This window comes from Pungitius pungitius, chromosome 18, assembly GCF_949316345.1.
Source record: "Pungitius pungitius chromosome 18, fPunPun2.1, whole genome shotgun sequence".
Classification (NCBI taxonomy): domain Eukaryota; kingdom Metazoa; phylum Chordata; class Actinopteri; order Perciformes; family Gasterosteidae; genus Pungitius; species Pungitius pungitius.
Window position 1 is genome coordinate 7,887,158 of NC_084917.1, and position 16,194 is coordinate 7,903,351.

A 16,194-nucleotide genomic window follows, 5' to 3' on the forward strand; every position below is an offset into this window, starting at 1 on the left:
CAACGCTCCTGTTCTCTTGTCACCCTCTCAGCGAAATGGCTCGGGATTATTTTGGATTCTCCTTGACAAGGAACAGTGCAAGAAACGGCACTAGCACGGTGGTGCTTGACAACGCAGCAGATATCTCCGTCATTGTCATTTACTTTTTGGTTGTCTTGGCTGTTGGTGTATGGGTGAGTTGCTCATACTTTAAGTTGAACGTTCTGTAAAATCTTTTTTCTCTGTGGCCAGGCATTACCATGGTTTGGAGATTTTGTAGTCAATATAACATGAAGTCTCTGTTGAGCCTTGAGAAGGATAGTGATAATGATAATTGATGTTTTGATATGAAAGGCATCTCACTTTTAGAAACCCACGGCTGCATTTTGAAATAAATGATCTGCAATGGGGTTGACTCATATTGTTTTATCGCAGCATCTTACTAAACAACTTGGTTCACAATATCTCACTGCCGATCAGATTACGTAACATTTAGTTGTACTTTGTGATTTCTTTTTTCAATAACGACTGCAAATACAATGCAATGAGGCACTAAATGTTTATAGAGTTTCGTTTTTCCCAAATACGTGTTTTTTCTAAAATGTGCCCTCATGCTGTTTCAGGCAATGGTCCGAACCAACCGATCCACAGTAGGTGGCTTCTTCCTGGCAGGGAGGAGTATGGTGTGGTGGCCGGTGGGTATCTCATGAAAAGATAATTTTATTGTTGTTGCTACTCATGTTACATGTTACGTTATGTTATCAAGTTGTTAAAGAGAGAAAGGATGCATATTAGTATTAGATAATTGTTTGTTATAATGCTAACTATGCACTCCCCAGATTGGAGCATCACTTTTTGCCAGCAACATTGGCAGTGGTCACTTTGTAGGCATCGCTGGGACTGCTGCAGCCGGGGGAATCGCCATTGGTGGAATGGAGTGGAATGTGAGTCATTGTGTCTTATGAGGCAATTAAAAATTACACTTCATAGAGAAGCATATTTAGTGTATTGCTTATTTAAAGTAAACCTCTCTGTACATTTGAATGTTTCAGGCTCTTGTAGTGGTCATCATTCTGGCTTGGCTTTTTGTGCCCATCTACATCAAAGCTGGGGTAAACACACTGTTGGGTGTAAAACAACAACAACACAAGACAAAAGTCAGACAGTGAAAAATAAAAGTCTAATCCACTATATCTGACTTTAGGTGGTCACCATGCCTGAGTACTTGAAGAAGAGGTTTGGTGGACAGCGCATTCGCATCTATCTCTCTGTGCTGTCCCTCATCCTCTATGTTTTCACCAAGATCTCAGTAAGAAGTCCACGCCGTCACCCTGGGTAATGGCCTCTATGTCAACTTTGCATTTCCTGTTATTGATTGAAAGGGTGTGCTTGCCCCTCTCCTCTCAGGCAGACATGTTCTCTGGAGCCATTTTTATCAACCAGGCACTTGGATTGAATATCTACCTCGCTGTCATCATGCTTCTATTGATTACCTCCCTATACACCGTAACAGGTCTGTCTCGTCATGATGGTTTCTCTACATTTTACCACAAACTCATAAATGAAAGCTTATCTACTTTAGAGAATGGTTCTATTACTGGGGGTAAAGTCTTCTGAAGACCTTTAATAGACACATAGACATAATCTTCTCCTGTGTGTTTATGTGGTTAATTACCCGTGCACTGCGATAAGCAGGAAATACCCTTCCGTTGTGGTTTTGTAAGAACGTATACTTTACAGTGAATGATTACTTACACAAAACGAGCATAGTGCAAAATGTAAATCAATTTTCCACAATGAATCTGGTAAGTTACAAAAGTTATTTCCAGTAAGTTGGGTTGATGTATTGCTGATAAATCAATGGTGTTAAAATGTGTTGTTTTGGATTGTCTCAGGTGGATTGGCTGCAGTGATCTACACAGACACCTTACAGACAATCATCATGATTGTTGGATCGTTAATCCTTATGGGCTTTGGTAATTTCCTTTTCATTCTGACGAGACACATCCGGTTTGTGACAGTAAATCCAAAAGAAAGATTGTTAAGTGAGTCTAAATTTAACACATGTGCAGCTTTCAATGAGGTGGGAGGCTATGAAAACTTCCAGCGGCTCTACATGGAGGCCATCCCCTCGAACACATTTAACGCCAGCACGAGTTGCTACGAGCCTCGAGAAGACTCCTTCCACCTCTTCAGGAATGCAATTACAGGAGACATGCCATGGCCCGGCGTTATCTTTGGACTCACCATTCTGGCCATCTGGTACTGGTGCACGGATCAGGTCAGTTCCAGAAAGCACTGTTGGGCATTTGCATGGCCACAATCCATGGTCATAAACACTCACCCACCCACCCACACGTGCACTGACTCATTCAATTGATTACCACACAATTGTATGCACACCATGTGCACATATTCATGCCGGTTTCTGGCAGACTCATTCAAGCAGTCTTATGTGGCCATCTGATGCTTTTAGGGCATGGGGCAGGGATGAGTCTGGTGGGGGTAATGACATCGGTGAGCAAGGAGGCAGGTAGTGATTCCAGAACGCTAGGTCAAAAAACAGATCATGGTGAGTGACGCGTACCAAGACGGCCTGATTCCGTATCTACCACTCTGGCAACGAAACAACCTGCGGATGAATGGCAGGAAGACCGTGGTTAATATAGGGCAGTCCCCTGATGGCTGATTGCCGTCAGGTGTTTCAGCTGCCACCTTCCAGGATGAGCAGGAGATGGCCTCCCTGCTGGCATAGAAGGTAAAACACAGGCAAAAACAACACAAGGGAGCTGCTCGAGTGGCTAGCTGATAGCATGACAACTACTTATCTTTTTCTCGACTGTGACATTTCTTGTAGGTGATTGTCCAGCGCTGCCTCTCCGCTAAGAATTTATCTCACGTTAAAGCAGGCTGCATCTTGTGCGGCTACCTGAAGCTGCTGCCTATGTTCCTCATGGTGTTCCCGGGGATGATAAGCAGGATCCTCTATCCAGGTTGGTGAGTCCGTATGGGACTGGTGTCACCGGCTAAAAGTACTGTAGCTCACGCACGTCTCAACACAAATGGGGGATTCCATATCTTCCTCAATATCTCGATGATCGTATTCCTTATATTCAAGATGTGGTGGCCTGTGTGGATCCGGATGAATGTCTAAAATACTGTGATGCCAGTGTCGGCTGCACCAACATCGCGTATCCCAAACTGGTGGTGGATCTCATGCCCAATGGTGAGTGGCTTAAGAACGTTTGTCTCGCGAGCTCAGAATACAAACGGCAACTTTTTGGGGGGTTTCCAATCTGAATCCATTTCTCTGATTGTTTCAGGTCTGCGTGGTCTCATGCTCTCTGTGATGATGGCCTCTCTGATGAGCTCGCTCACCTCCATCTTCAACAGTGCCAGCACTCTCTTCACAATGGACATCTACACTAAGATACGCAAAATCGCCAGTGAAAGGGAACTCATGATTGCTGGCAGGTAAAACCCATCAGGGTTCTGTTTATAACGTGACAACGAGACGGTTCATAGATGCCTCACTGCCACTATCTGTGTCTGTGTGTAGATTGTTTATTTTGGCCCTGATTGGTGTGAGCATAGCGTGGATCCCTGTGGTGCAATCAGCCCAGAGTGGTAAGCTTACTGACTACATCCAGTCCATCACCAGCTACCTCACGCCACCTGTCGCAGCTGTTTTTATCCTCGCCATCTTCTGCAAGCGTGTCAATGAGTCTGTGAGTTTTCCCCTTCAATTGTCTCTTTATTTGTTAAGCGGGTACAATTTTTGCCGTTTTAACCAACCATGCTTATTAGCACCAAATACACAGTAGAGCTGAGAATAATGAATGATTTGCAATGTATTGGAAAAGTCGCCTGAATCGTTTGACTTCACTCTCTGGGCACCAGGAATGTATGAACCAAATGTCATGGAACTCCATCTAGTAGTTATTGGGATGTTTCAGTTTGGACTAACAACAGGGTAAGGGTAAACCAGATTGTGAAAAGACTTTTTTTGGTAAACGTCAGTAATTACTGCCCAAAGGTCTTTGGCAACATTTTTATTTTCACTTTTTGTGTAATCCTTGGTCTCCTGACTAGAGCCATGAAGTGTCTTGAGAAAATTGTACTGTGGCGTGAACGTTTCTACCTTTTAAGGTCTTCATATTATTTTATGGCAATGTAATGGTGTGATGCATTCAATCAGCTGACCTGTCATTCATTAGCTGATGGACCACCGCCTATCTATATAATCACATAATCACAAAGGCCAATGAGAGTTTTATCATCTGACCAACTCCCTCTCACTTATTATTCTGCCAGTGCTGTCTCAGCTTGTTTCTTCAGCTTAGTCCTGGCCTGGTTTCATGTTAATAAGCAACATGACTCAAACTGCACTTTTTATCAGCTATATATGTCAGCTAGATGCTGTTCAATGTAGTCTTCTGATGTAGGTTCTGTGGCCTAACAGAATGTATTACCTGCTATATGGATTCATTCAGTTGTATCGGTCGTTCCAGCACTTAATTCCAGACTGAAACAGTGTATGAACTGTTGGAGGAAATATTGATCTTATCGGACACTTTTAGTTCTCTTGGCAACTCTGTGACCTCCTTTAGCCAAAGATGAGTGGCAGGAGGGGGGGGGGCTTCCTTCATACCTGTGTCCTGCTGCTGTTACTTCCTCCAAAGAGCTCTGTTAGACCTGCTCCTCTAAGGGAGAGGGAACAATGTCCCTTTTCAATTGTAATCATTTACCATTTATCAAGTCTCGTTATGAAATCACATGACTTTTGTTTTTGTCAAATGCTTGGGTTGATGACCCAATACTACTTGGATATTGCCTACAGCTTAAGTTAAACTTTGTGTTTGGTTCTTTGTGGTAGGTATCACACCTAAATAAAAAGGTCAAAAAAGTTACCATAAAATATGTTTAAAATCAGGTCACATAGTGGATGTTAGAATGTAGCACCACTCAGCCACCATCTTACCCGGAAACTTTTTCCTAATGCGTGTACTGAGTTTTTTCCCTTTTTACTTCTTTCTCCAGGGTGCATTTTATGGCCTCGTGATCGGCCTGCTAATCGGCCTCTCCAGGATGATTACAGAATTTGTTTATGGGACAGGTAGCTGCATTTACCCCAGTAACTGTCCCACCATCATATGTGGAGTCCACTACCTCTACTTCTCCATCATCCTGTTTGTTGTCTCCTGTATCATCATCCTGGGAGTCTCTCTCATGACCAAACCCATTGAGGACAAGCATGTACGTGACCGCTGTGAGATAAGGAAAAATGAATAATGAATCTCCCATCATCACTGGTAGACGCAGAAATAGGCAACTTTGTAAATAATGTATTTCAATGTGTTGTGTCGACTGTCTAGTTGTATCGACTGTGCTGGAGCCTGAGGAACCATACGGAGGAGAGGGTGGACCTCGAACAGGATGATTGGATCGATGACAAAGAGTCCAATGATATGGAAATAGAAGGTAATTGGCAGATATCTAGTTTTAACATATATAAAACACAAACAAGAAGATTTTAAACATCGCCATTGTCTCTTCTATCTCAAGAGCACGCGGAGGAGCCCGGCTTGTGCAAGAAGGCGGTGATGTGCTTCTGTGGCCTGGATCAGAAAAAAGCTCCCACATTGAGTTCAGAGGAGCAGGCAGAGTTGCAGAAAAAGCTCACAGATACCTCAGAGGTGCCTCTATGGAGGAACGTTGTCAATGCAAATGCCATCATTCTCCTGTGTGTGGCCGTTTTCTTTCATGGGTATTTTGGTTAAAGAAACTCTGTTGGCTCCAAATGCTCTCGGAAAATGTATTTTTAAATGTGTGACTTTAATGTATGACTACATAAAGTTGTGGTCAAAAGTTTACATACACTTGTAAAGAGCATAATGTCATGGCTCTCTCTCAAACTTCAGTCAAGCCTTTAGGTGCCACTTTTAGAGCAAGGGCTTCCTTCTTGCACGGCAGCCTCTCAGTCCATGGAGATGCAAAACAAAGGGTTTTTAACACAATTATAAACCATGCTTTTTCAAAAGAAGGACCAAATGACATTCATGGAAGGAATTCCCCCCCCCCCCATGAAGTCCCAACCAGAACCTGGACACTTACCACATCTACCGCGCAAAAAACGTGCTTATCGTACAGCATACATGCAGCGGGTGACGTGTACTTATTTCACCTGCTGTAAATCACCTTCCAACACAGGAAGGAATAATGCCACTTCAACTACTGACATTGGGCTCTGGACAATGCATCAGCAACAATATTGTCCTTCCCTAAAAGCTGCTGGCAGCTTGCGGCCCGTCATCGGTGTCTCACATGCCGCCTACAGTCGTTTGAACTCTCTCTCTTGCCCACGACACTTCTGCTGCGTTGTCTTTAGCTTCTTCCTCAGACTCCCCAACTGCTCTTCCAGTGGCTCCTTGCGTTTTCACTGCGGAGCAGAATCCTCCGCTCTGTAGTTGTGGGTCTGGCGCTGTGTCGCACCGCATTTGGTGAAGTGCTGCGAGCAGACGTTATTGTACTTTCATGGCTTGAAGTTGTTCCTCCTCACTGCACTAACATCTGGGAGTGCCAGAGGAAACTTGGGGAATAAAATGTCTTTGTCTTTATGGTAGCGGTTCTTGCAGCCGTAAGCCGAGCACGCCTGAACATTTGTGGCCGCCCGGACAACGCCTACTGACGCCCAGACCGATCCTTGAGAAGACTGCGATTCGGCTGCTTCTTCTCCTCGTCATGCACGTACATCTCTGCCCCTTCGTGCAGCCTTTAAAATATCATCATACCTTCTCTCGTTCTTCTCCTGGACCACATCCAGTGGCACCGGGACTTGTACCGGTCGACCTGGATCATCAGCCCAGACAAGTTTCCCAGCCACATCATCAAAGTGGACTGTATGTGGCCCCGTTCTTAAAATTTGTTTAAAACCCCTGCTCTATAATGGTGCGTTTCCACCGAGCGGTACGGTACGGGACGGGTCGGTAACCTTTTATTTGTGTCTCCACTGAGAAAAGTACCAAAAATCTGCACCGTACCGTACCATTTTTTGGGTACCCTTCCGTTGGGGTACCTGGCACAGTTGTTTGGTACTAAAGGGTGGAGCTAGACTCACTGCAGAACGTTGATTGGTTGAAAGAGTGTCGTCATTTGCGCGTGCCGCAAGGGGAAAGACAACACACGAAGCGCCATTTTTAAACTACAACACCGTCGCAACAACGTCGCCGCGCAGCATTACTTTAACAGCCACATATCGAGAAGGAAGAACAGGATCGGCTGTATGTCCTCCATTGTTGTTTGTGGTTAGCTTTCAGTTTTCGCGCAATCGAATGACGTCAATCTACTTTCTGTCCAATACCACGCCTATCAAGTAAGGGTACTGTTGCCGCTCGCCAAATTATGGTTAACAGACCCGACTCGTACTGACCCGAAACGTACCGCTCGGTGGAAACGCGCCATAACAAGAGTTAATTCATTTGGACTTGCCATCTTGGCACTGCCAAACATTATCCTTGGAAAAGTTATTGCATGTATTTACATTAATTTCTCTCAATGTTTTTTTAATATGATAATGCTTAATGTACCAAAACTGCGCAGGATTTTGGAACGTGCGTGCAACATACAGGAGGCACAGCGGACACTCGCCGGCCAGATACGGCGAGGGGAGTGGACCAACCCGACCTCCTTAGTTATTGTCTTCAGGGACTTTAACAAAGGAAATCTCCATGAACTTCCCAAATACAAACAGTGTATTAAATGCCCAACCAGAGAGGAGAACATGCTGGATCACTGTTATACCACAGCAAGCATTGCTTATCACTCCGTCCCTCGTGCTGCGCTGGGACACTGTGACCACGTCATGGGCCATGATTCCTGCATACAGGCAGAAACTAGAGCTAGAGGATTTTTGGGCGTGGACTGGGATGTTTTCAGGACTGCTACCAATCGTCTGTATGAGTTCACAGAGGCTGTGACTTCTTACATCGGCTTCTGTGAGGACTTCAACAACAGTTTTCAGCAAGTGACTCTGCTTCGGTTTGGAGAGGCTTTAAACACCTCACAAACTACAAGCCAAGAAAAACTACTCCATGAATGACTACTGCCTGGCAGACCCCTCTCACCCCGGATTTTTTTTAATGTGCATTCCTTCTTATCTGTTTTTTTAAAAATGTTTATTCTATATCCCTCTAAAGTCAAATTGTAAATCAGTAAGTTTTACACGCCATTTTCTTGCACTGTTGTCTTATCTGTCTTGTTGTCCATTGTCTTACTGTCTGATATTAGGCATCGACCGCCAAGTCAAATTCCTTGTATGTCTAACATATTTTGGTAATAAATGTTTCCTGATTCTTGATTCTGATATCTATCATTTCACAATCACCTGAATCAGATCAATTTAGTGGTCCTGTAGAGACACCTAGTGGATGCTCATATCTTCTTTCAATATTTGTTGATTTATTGTTTTTTATTTTAGACCGTGTATAACATATTTTTTAGTCAAAAGAACACATTTTTAATGATAAAGGAGGGTTCACTGGGGGTGGAGTGAAGCCGTGCATTCGTAACGACTTACTGTAAATGAGACAATATTTCCTATTTAGTAGAACTTCAATTTCTAACTTTAATTTCAAGATTTTGGAAGATGAATAATAGTATCTACAGTTATTCATTGGGGCCTCTCACCAGATACATAATACAGACATATAGAGAGGGGGAAATAGCGAATTTACCATGCTCACATAAGATGGTGGAGTACAATGTTGGTTTATTCTAAAGAAACAGAGTGACTTCCTTTTAGAATAGTTTTAAAATAAACTGCCTTAGTTTAGTAAATAATTTTGTGTGCTTGAATGCAGTTGAATTTGGCTGCAGTGTTGATGAAGTCAGTAAATCCACCTTGTCATGTTTAATCATTAACAGCATTTTTCTATTTGCTGAAAGGTTATACATTATGACATGCGAATTTACACAAACACTGTAAGGTACCTCCAAAGGTTTGTTTTCAAATACACTTTGAATAAAACCCAATGTCTGGCCATTATTCGTTAGATGAACATGCCGCCTCCCTCCCATCGTTCTCATAACTCAAACACACCTCCCCCAGAAGGTACATAAGTGTCTGTGCAGGTGCTTCAGTCAAAGAGGAGACACTCCAGCAACGCTCCTGTTCTCTGGTCACCCTCTCAGCGAAATGGCTCAGGATTATTTTGGATTCTCCTTGACAAGGAACAATGCAAGAAACGGCACTAGCACGGTGGCGCTTAACAACGCAGCAGATATCTCCGTGATTGTCATTTACTTTTTGTTGGTCTTGGCTGTTGGAGTATGGGTGAGTTGCTCGTACTTTTAGTTGAATCCTTTTTCTCTGTGAATAATTAACCAGGCATTAACACAGTTTGGAGACTTGTAGTTTGTTTTATGAGAAGAAGTAGTCTTTTTTGAGCCTTGAGAAAGAAAATAAAGCAAAGTTAGGATAATGATAATTCATGTTTTGATATAAAGGGCATCTCACTTTTAGCAACCCAACGGCTGCCTTTTGGAATAAATGATCTGCAATGGGGTTGACTCATATTGTTCCATTGCAGCATTTTACTAAACTTGGTTCACAATATCTCACTGCCGATCAGATTACTTAACATTTGGTTGTACTCTATGATTTTTTTCTTTTTTTAATCAAAGCTGCAAATACAATGCAATTAGATACCTACTAAATGTTTATAGAGTTTCTTTTGGTTTTTCCCAAATACGTGTTTTTTCTAAAATGTGCCCTCATGCTGTTTCAGGCAATGGTCCGAACCAACAGATCCACAGTAGGTGGCTTCTTCCTGGCGGGGAGGAGTATGGTGTGGTGGCCGGTGGGTATCTCATGAAAAGATAATTTTATTGTTGTTGCTACTCATGTTACATGTTACGTTATGTTATCAAGTTGTTAAAGAGAGAAAGGATGCATATTAGTATTAGATAATTGTTTGTTATAATGCTAACTATGCACTCCCCAGATTGGAGCATCACTTTTTGCCAGCAACATTGGCAGTGGTCACTTTGTAGGCATCGCTGGGACTGCTGCAGCCGGGGGAATCGCCATTGGTGGATTTGAGTGGAATGTGAGTCATTGTGTCTTATGAGGCAATTCAAAATTACACTTCATGGAGAAGCATATTTAGTGTATTGCTTATTTAAAGTAAACCTCTCTGTACATTTGAATGTTTCAGGCTCTTGTAGTGGTCATAATTCTGGCTTGGCTCTTTGTGCCCATCTACATCAAAGCTGGGGTAAACACACTGTTGGGTGTAAAAATACAACAACACAAGACAAAAGTCAGACAGTGAAAAATAAAAGCCTAATCCACTATATCTGACTTTAGGTGGTCACCATGCCTGAGTACTTGAAGAAGAGGTTTGGTGGACAGCGCATTCGCATCTATCTCTCCGTGCTGTCTCTCTTCCTCTATGTTTTCACCAAGATCTCAGTAAGAAGTCCACGCCGTCACCCTGGGTAATGGCCTCTATGTCAACTTTGCATTTCCTGTTATTGATTGAAAGGGTGTGCTTGCCCCTCTCCTCTCAGGCAGACATGTTCTCTGGAGCCATTTTTATCAACCAGGCACTTGGATTGAATATCTACCTCGCTGTCATCATGCTTCTATTGATTACTGCCCTGTACACCGTCACAGGTCTGTCTCGTCATGATGGTTTCTCTTCCTTTTCCACTATACTCATAAATGAAAGCTTATCTTATTCATAGAATGGCTATACGGCTGGGGGTAAAGTCTTCTGAGGACCATTTATAGGGACGCATACACACAATCTTCTCCTGTCCAGTGTGTTTATGTGGTTAATCACCCGTGGACTGCGATAAGCAGGAAATGGCCTTCTGTTTTGTAAGAATGTATACTTTACAGTGAATGATTACTAACAAAAAACCCTAACCCTAACCCTTGCAAAATATAAATCAATTTGCCACAACAAAGTTAATGTACAAAGTTATCTCCAGTAAGTTGGGTTGACGTGTGGCTGATGTACATAAGTGGTGTTGAAATGTGTTGTTTTGGAACGGAAGAGGCATTCACTCATAACCTTACATGCTGTGTCTCAGGTGGATTGGCTGCAGTGATCTACACAGACACATTCCAGACAGTCATCATGGTCGTTGGATCGTTCATCCTTATGGGCTTTGGTAATTTCATGACACTCCTTTGTGTTGTTCATTTTGACGAGACACATCCTGTTTGTGACAGTAACCTAAGAACATTATTGTTCAGTCAGTCTAACTGAGACACATGTGCAGCTTTCAATGAGGTGGGAGGCTATGAAAACTTCCAGCGGCGCTACATGGAGGCCATCCCCGCGAACACATTTAACGCCAGCGCGAGCTGCTACGAGCCTCGAGAAGACTCCTTCCACATCTTCAGAAACGCGATAACAGGAGACTTGCCGTGGCCCGGCCTCATCTTTGGACTCACCATTCAGGCCACCTGGTATTGGTGCACGGATCAGGTCAGTTCCAGAAAGTGTTGTTGGGAATTTGCATCACCAGAGTCCATGGTCATAAACACTTACCCACCCACGCACATGCACTGACGCATTCAATTGATTACCACACAATTGTACGCACACGATCTACCCATATTCATGCCTGTTTTTGCTGGACTCATTCAAGCGGTTTAATGTGGCCTTCAGTATGAAGAGTGAAGAGCTTTTAGGACCGTAATGCACTCCCTACGACTTAGATAAGATTAACGGACAGAGTATTGCTTGACCTCGGCAACAAATTAAACGCAAATTAAAATGTCGACATCCGGCACACAGATACACACATTTTTGTCTGCCTTTATCCCTGCCCGGGGGAGAAAACTCAGCAAGCGTATCGAACATCTGCTTTGGCTTAAGTGATGTATTCACTTCACTAGTTACAAAAAAGTTATTTTTGATATCATCATGAACTACTTATCTTTTTCTCGACTGTGACATTTCTTGTAGGTGATTGTCCAGCGCTGCCTCTCCGCTAAGAATTTATCTCACGTTAAGGCAGGCTGCATCTTGTGCGGCTACCTGAAGCTGCTGCCTATGTTCCTCATGGTGTTCCCGGGGATGATAAGCAGGATCCTCTATCCAGGTGGGTGAGTCCGTATGGGACTGGTGTCACCGGCTAAAAGTACTGTAGCTCACGCACGTCTCAACACAAATGGGGGATTCCATATCTTCCTCAATATCTCGCTGATCGTATTCCTTACATTCAAGATGTGGTGGCCTGTGTGGATCCGGATGAATGTCTAAAATACTGTGATGCCAGTGTCGGCTGCAGCAACATCGCGTATCCCAAACTGGTGGTGGATCTCATGCCCAATGGTGAGTGGCTTAAGAACGTTTGTCTCGCGAGCTCAGAATACAAACGGAAACTTTTTGGGGGGTTTCCCATCTGAATCCATTTCTCTGACTGTTTCAGGTCTACGTGGTCTCATGCTCTCGGTGATGATGGCCTCTCTGATGAGCTCGCTCACCTCCATCTTCAACAGTGCCAGCACTCTCTTCACAATGGACATCTACACTAAGATACGCAAAAGGGCCAGTGAAAGGGAACTCATGATTGCTGGCAGGTAAAACCCATCAGGGTTCTGTTTATAACATGACAACGAGACGGTTCATAGATGCCTCACTGCAACTATCTGTGTCTGTGTGTAGATTGTTTATTTTGGCCCTGATTGGTGTGAGCATAGCGTGGATCCCTATGGTGCAATCAGCCCAGAGTGGTCAGCTCTTCGACTACATCCAGTCCATCACCAGCTACCTCACGCCACCTGTCGCAGCTGTTTTCATGCTCGCCATCTTCTGCAAGCGTGTCAATGAATCTGTGAGTTTTCCCCTTCAATTTTCTCTTTATTTGCTGAAGTTCGGCGGGTACAATGTTTGCCGTTTTGTTTGTTGCGTTAATATGCTTATTAGTACAAAGTACAGCTGAGAATGATTCAAAGTATTAGTAAAGTCCCCTGAACTGTTCAACTTCACTCTCTGGGCACCAGGAATTTATGTACCAAATGTCATGGAACTCCATCTAGTAGTTATTGGGATGTTTCAGTCTGGACTAACAGCCCAACAGAGTTAGAGTAAATCCGATGATGGAAAGACTTGTTTTTTGATAAAAGTCAGTCCATTATAAATAGAAATAATAATAAAAATACAAATTAATAAAGTGAAAAGGTTGAACTGTGACGTAAACGTTTCTACCTTTATGGTCTTCATATTGGTTATGGCAATGTAATGGTGTGATGCATGCAATCAGCTGACCTGTCATTCATTAGCTGATGGACCACCGCCTATCCTCATAATCACATAACCAAAGGCCAATGAGAGTTTTATGATGTGACCAACTCCCTCTCACTCATTATGCTGACAGTGCTGTCTCAGCTCATTCCTCCATCTTCCTCCTGGCCTGGTTTCATGTTCGTAAGCAACATGACTCGACATGCACATAATTTTTTATGTTTTATATCAGCTATATATGTCAGCTAGATGCTGTTCAATGTAGTCTTGTCAGGGTTCTGTGGCCTAACAGAATGTATTACCTGCTAAATGGATTCATTCAGTTGTATCCATCAGTCCATCACTTAATTCCAGACTGAAACATCAATATATGAAATAGTGCTGTCAAACCATTAAAATATTTAATCACGATTAATCCTTTATGTCATAGTTAACTCAAAATTAATCACAATCAACCCACATTTTAATCTATTTTAAATGTCCCTTCATTTTTTTTTCTCAATAATTTTTTATTAATTTTAATGCTCTTATCAATATGGAAAAATAGATTGGCTTCTTTTATGCAAATGTTTTATTTTACTGAAAAACAACATTGTCAAAATGGGATGTACAAAATAAAATGATAAAGTGCACATTTCAGGTAAACATGGACTCAGCCTATAGTGCAGTTAAATCGTGGCTTAATATTTTCTTTTTTCAAGTTTGCTGTGAACAAAGCAGTCAGGCCTCTTATTATAGAAACAATGAACCGTAACAGTTAGGTTACCAATAAAAGGTAAGCCTACTACTTCTTTGCTTTCAGCCAGCAACTCAAACAGACAAGCCTGTTTACATTTTCAGTCAGTCATCCGTCCCCCCAAAAGATAACATTAATCATGGGGGGGGGGGGGATGGGGGGCGACAAAGTGGGCATTCCTTCACACCTGTGTCCTGCTCCAGTTACTTCCTCCAAAGAGCTCTAGACCTTCCTGCTCCTCTAAGGGAGAGGGAACAATGTCCCTTTTTATTGTAATAATTTTGATGATCCTTTTCATCATGTACAATTTATCAAGTCTAGTTCTCAAATCACATGGCTTTTGTTTTTGTCAAATGCTTGGGTTGATGACCCAATACTACTTGGATATTGCCAACAGCTTAAGTTTAACTTTGTGTTTGGTTATTTATGGTAGGTATGACACCTAAATTAAGAAAAAAAAGTTACCATAACATATGTTTAAAATCAGGTTACATAGTGGATGTTAGAATGTAGCACCACTCAGCCACCATCTTAGCCGGAAACTTTTTCCTCATGCGTGTACTGAGTTTTTTCCCTTTTTACTTTTTTCTCCAGGGTGCATTTTATGGCCTCGTGATCGGCCTGCTAATCGGCCTCTCCAGGATGATTACAGAATTTGTTTATGGGACAGGTAGCTGCATTAACCCCAGTAACTGTCCCACCATCATATGTGGAGTCCACTACCTCTACTTCTCCATCATCTTGTTTGTTGTCTCCTGTATCATCATCCTGGGAGTCTCTCTCATGACCAAACCCATTGAGGACAAGCATGTACGTGACCGCTGTGAGATAAGGAAAAATGAATAATGAATCTCCCATCATCACTGGTAGACGCAGAAATAGGCAACTTTGTAAATAATGTATTTCAATGTGTTGTGTCGACTGTCTAGTTGTATCGACTGTGCTGGAGCCTGAGGAACCATACGGAGGAGAGGGTGGACCTCGAACAGGATGATTGGATCGATGACAAAGAGTCCAATGATATGGAAATAGAAGGTAATTGGCAGATATCTAGTTTTAACATATATAAAACACAAACAAGAAGATTTTAAACATCGCCATTGTCTCTTCTATCTCAAGAGCACGCGGAGGAGCCCGGCTTGTGCAAGAAGGCGGTGATGTGCTTCTGTGGCCTGGATCAGAAAAAAGCTCCCACATTGAGTTCAGAGGAGCAGGCAGAGTTGCAGAAAAAGCTCACAGATACCTCAGAGGTGCCTCTATGGAGAAACGTTGTAAATGCAAATGCCATCATTCTTCTGTGTGTGGCCGTTTTCCTTCATGGGTTTTTCGGTTAAAGAAACTTGGTTGGCTCTTGGATAATTCATATTTAAATGTAGGACTGTAATGTATGACAATATATGTCTTGTTCAACAACCTTTTTCAACCCTCTTAAAAATATTAATTTTCCAAATGGTACCATTATTACTGTATGAATGTTGTATATGGCTACTGAACTATAGATCTTTTCTTGAAAGCATATCCCTGTGAAGAAATATCTTACTAGTGGTTACTGCTCTGCTGTAAATGTGGCAACTGAAAGTGAACCAATAAACCAAACTAATAGGCAGGATGACTCACACGTGTTTACTGGAAAGTCCACTTTCACTGCTACTAGCAAGTTATATATCTTAACTGGAAAAAAACACTTACTGTCTCTTGCACTTTATAGTTTACCTTTAAGTAATGAGAAAGTGGATTAACTTAGGTTCATTATGGTGTTGTTGAGATTACTTACTTACTTATGCCAAACTTAAATGCATCTTAAAACTGTAAAATATTATGGATGCAAAGTTAGACAAGACTAAGGATGTTAAACTTCCTAGCAATTATGTTTTTTTTTGCTTCAGTCAACAAAAGCCTTTTTCCCCTCATCTGAGCTCAAAGTTCACAACCGCTGTCCCTCCTTAAATACTTATCTTCTTACTCAGAGTTGTTTTAGGTGTTAATGAATAAAAACAATTCAAAACAACTCAGGGAAGTAGGTTTGTGAATTACACAGAATATTGTTTGGCTCTTTGCTTCCCTCCGGTGGGTCACTGCTGAACATCTGAGTCACAAGTTTTCTGTTTATTTGACTGCGTATCCAAATCTGTCCTTACTGAAGTGCATTTTGTCTTTTGTTAATTGGAAATGCTAGAAGCAGACGTGAACACTTGTCAACGCACTGTTAATAATTCC

At 42.4% G+C, this 16,194-nt stretch overlaps 2 protein-coding genes across 2 annotated transcripts; both read left to right on the top strand.

Annotated features, from left to right (window-relative positions):
* LOC119226518 (sodium/glucose cotransporter 1-like) lies at nucleotides 1–6,618 on the top strand. The gene is made up of 15 exons (XM_037484587.2): nucleotides 1–173; nucleotides 603–674; nucleotides 819–923; nucleotides 1,032–1,091; nucleotides 1,184–1,288; nucleotides 1,387–1,492; nucleotides 1,875–1,955; nucleotides 2,052–2,260; nucleotides 2,837–2,972; nucleotides 3,098–3,205; nucleotides 3,303–3,453; nucleotides 3,539–3,707; nucleotides 5,020–5,235; nucleotides 5,355–5,460; nucleotides 5,545–6,618. The coding sequence occupies exons 1-15, from the start codon at nucleotides 36–38 to the stop codon at nucleotides 5,757–5,759; spliced, it is 1,977 nt and encodes a 658-aa protein (XP_037340484.2). The 5' UTR covers nucleotides 1–35; the 3' UTR covers nucleotides 5,760–6,618.
* A 2,486-nt stretch (nucleotides 6,619–9,104) lies between these two features.
* LOC119226517 (sodium/glucose cotransporter 1-like) lies at nucleotides 9,105–15,583 on the top strand. The gene is made up of 15 exons (XM_037484586.2): nucleotides 9,105–9,310; nucleotides 9,765–9,836; nucleotides 9,981–10,085; nucleotides 10,194–10,253; nucleotides 10,346–10,450; nucleotides 10,549–10,654; nucleotides 11,077–11,157; nucleotides 11,269–11,477; nucleotides 11,961–12,096; nucleotides 12,222–12,329; nucleotides 12,427–12,577; nucleotides 12,663–12,831; nucleotides 14,572–14,787; nucleotides 14,907–15,012; nucleotides 15,097–15,583. The coding sequence occupies exons 1-15, from the start codon at nucleotides 9,173–9,175 to the stop codon at nucleotides 15,309–15,311; spliced, it is 1,977 nt and encodes a 658-aa protein (XP_037340483.2). The 5' UTR covers nucleotides 9,105–9,172; the 3' UTR covers nucleotides 15,312–15,583.
* The last annotated feature ends 611 nt before the right edge of the window (nucleotides 15,584–16,194 follow it).